This window comes from Phaethon lepturus, unplaced genomic scaffold (assembly GCF_000687285.1).
Source record: "Phaethon lepturus isolate BGI_N335 unplaced genomic scaffold, ASM68728v1 scaffold46507, whole genome shotgun sequence".
Classification (NCBI taxonomy): Eukaryota; Metazoa; Chordata; class Aves; order Phaethontiformes; family Phaethontidae; genus Phaethon; species Phaethon lepturus.
Window position 1 is genome coordinate 31,509 of NW_010550652.1, and position 3,143 is coordinate 34,651.

At 52.8% G+C, this 3,143-nt stretch overlaps 1 protein-coding gene across 1 annotated transcript in view; it reads right to left on the reverse strand.

Moving 5' to 3' along the window:
* The window catches only part of LOC104623510 (runt-related transcription factor 1-like), a gene marked incomplete at its 3' end in the record, with an annotated part of 30,144 nt that extends 27,174 nt beyond the window's left edge, over window positions 1-2,970 (reverse strand). Inside the window, exon 1 of the mRNA XM_010290615.1 lies at window positions 2,939-2,970. Coding sequence (XP_010288917.1) covers window positions 2,939-2,970 — 32 coding nt within the window. The remainder of the gene's footprint in view (window positions 1-2,938) is intronic.
* Window positions 2,971-3,143: the final 173 nt, after the last annotated feature.

A 3,143-nucleotide genomic window follows, 5' to 3' on the forward strand; every position in this document is an offset into this window, starting at 1 on the left:
CTTCCCCTGCCAAACAGCCCCATGCCCTCGAGGCTGCAAGCTCAGCCTCCAGGAAGGAGCATCTCAGCGTGGTCAGTCGGCCCTGACCCGCAGCCTGAGCCCTCCTCTGCCCCTTCTCCTTGGGAAGCTTTGGTTCGGGAGCTGCTGCTCGGACCTGACCCGCTGACAGCCTCTCATGGTGGCCACTGCTTCCGCTCTAAGCATGAGGGCGTTTCCCCAGGGAAGGTCCCTCCTTCGTAAGATGTGCCTTGGACGTACACTTCGCACCTCCTGGAAGGGCACCACGGCCAGACGGCTGTGGTGGGGTGGCGGAGTCCTCAAGACTGGTGGCCCCAGAGACTGGAGGTCCTCTGGGAGAAGAGGTCCTCGGGCAGAGAGGTGGTGTGCGCATGTCTCTCGGGGCTGGTGGCTGCAGCGTTTGCGGTGAGGGAAGTACGGGGGAGCACCTCATTCTACTCTGTTCTCCAAGGACTGCTTTTGTGTTTGAACCCATGATTTCTTTACCCCTCAAAGCCCTGTTCTCATCCTTTGCCTAGTTGTCAGACCGGGAAAACCTCAGCGTAATGGGTGTTGTGGTTTTTGGCAGCTCCTATTCTGAGGCACCTTCATCTTGTGGTGCATTGTCCTGTGAGCTCAGAAAAAGCCCTTTTGAGGCCTGGATTTTGTCTCAGTCCCTCTCCCTTTTTCTGGCACTGGTTTTCATTTGGGACCAGCCCAAGCCTGGCTACCTGTCCAGCCAGATGCTGACATACCTCAGTGCTCTGGCACGGGGCAGGAGCTGGGAACAAACATGCTCCTCGCCCTACGGGGCGATGAAGATGATGCCCTCTCGGCATGGCTGCAGGCAGAGGCACCAGGTACAGGGAACGAGGAAGGTGTGGGCTCACTGGAAGAGCAACGCGCTGCTCTGAATATGAAAGGCAAGGAGCACTTTTGTGATCATCAGGGCCATTTTAGGAAGCGAAGGACTTCCGCCTGCATTGGCCTAAAGCAGGTGAACACCAAAAGACAACCTGACAAGTCACTTCTTCAGTAACTAGCTGAGCATGGGAGTGTGCACTGGGGCTGTTTACTCAGAGTTCATTTTCTGAGAGGAAGGACTCCTCCGTGCTGTCATTACGCTAATGCAATGCGCATTGATTTCAGAGCTCGGAAGAGGTCTGGGGTCACTCGACGGATATCCACGCAGCCAGTGATGGGGGAGATAACGCTGCCATTACGAGCTTGGAACCTGGCAAGTTCCACCAGGGACAACTTTCAACCGTAGGGCAGCCTCTGTGGCCTCAGATATGGATACGCCTTTGTTAGAGTTGTGGTGCGTGAAGTCTAGCCTGTGGAAACTTTGTGGCCTTGCCAAAGCGTTTCCTTCAGTTCCTCCCCGAACTTCGGGGAGCTGGTGTGCACACACGCTGCTCCAAGCACCGCCCCGCTGAGGAGCTCTTACGGCATCAAGCCGTCAAAGCCGCTGCTTCCCTCCTCCTCGCCTCGCTCTCCAGAACCTCGCCCCTCTCCCCCACGTGCTGCCCGCTGCCTCCCCGCACCACGCGGCGGGTAGCTCCCTGTCCTCGGAGGGAACGGTAGGAAAGGGTGGAAGGAATTTAGGATGGTTCCTCGCAGCGCACTCTGAGGCCAAAACCTGCCCCTGTGACAAAGGCTGACACAGGAATCGCAGCCCGTGCCGAGAGGCAGCGGCTCTGAGGGGACAGGCAGGAGGAGCAGCAACAGGGGAAGGAGGACAAGAGGCCGAGATTGGTGCAGGACAGAGATGAAGGGAATAAATAAGGTCGATTTGGAGAGGCTGAGAAAACTGTGTTGAAATAATATGATGGGAAAAACAGGGGAGAAGGAAGATGGGAACAAAAGAGGTGGAGAGTCACACAGCATTAAGGTAAAAGAAAAAAAAAAGCCTATCTTTTTACGGCTGATAAAGGGTTTTTAGAGGGAACAGAGACTGATTCAGACTGACGAGGCTTTATGCACATGACTATGCTGGAAAAGACTCTCCTGACAGCAATTGTAAGGCACTGATTTGCAGCATCCTCACTTCTGCTAATCCTGAGTGAGCTGACAAGAACTGCATGCCACAGGATAGTCAGCTGAAGTTCACTAACCAGCCCTGAAGCCCAGGGTCCTAATTCGTCTCTCAGAATGATTTTATTTTGATGACAAAGTAGCAGCTGTTAGTTGAGTTGTAATGCAGGTACATACAAACATAGGTACATAGGTACACGCAAAACCAAATATTTTTTACCAGAACTCAAGCAGCCTCTGAAGGAGGGCACACTAAAATGAAAAGCAAAATAAAAACAAAGGAAGAAAAAAAAGCCGAAGGGCAAACACATCTCTTGAAAATATGTCACCTTTTCATCTAGAGAGGTACTTTGTTTTCCCTAAGCAGTATCCTGGTAAGCCCAACTCCTCTTATAATGGGGAAAAAAAAAAAAAAGAAAATGCTCAGAGGATAGCGTCTGCCTCGTCCTCATCGTTAGCCCGATTTTCAAAAAATGTACAAGCAGAGCTCTGCAGAACCAAAAAATAGATTTATTGTTATTGGACTGAGGGCAGTGGTTCAGCACTTGGCATGGCCACTGTTTACAGCAGTAATGCTCCCGGAGACAGGAAGTTCTCCAAATCGCTCTGCCATTATTTTTCTCCTGTTGACGCTTTCTGATCGGGAGTTTTTTCGCCCAGACGAAATTTTAAGTAACCCAGCAGAGAGTGTTTGGGAGCTGGCAAAGCCAGCCGCAGTCATGCTCAGCCTCACGGACCACATGATGTTTTTCGAGTCAAACCCCGGCGCGGAGCTGCATCATACGTATAATTTCTTACACAATCAGCGATTCATGCAAACCCGGCTGCACGTAGCGAGCGCGTGCCGAAGGCGGCTCGGGCGGCACGGGCGTAATGAGAAAGTCCGCTCCCCTCCTCCTGCCGCTACCTCCCCGTGAAGGCCAGCGCCCAGGCAGCCATCGTCTCGAAAGGGCTGGGCTTGCTGCTCGGCCTAGCGCCGACCCGGGCTGTTTGGCTTGAAACAGGCATCGGCTCCTCTGTACCCGTGCGGGGAGCCTGCACCCCCAATCTTTTCCACGGCTTGCTCGGTTTACACAGAAACCTTGATTAAAGTTAATTAAATTTTAATTAAT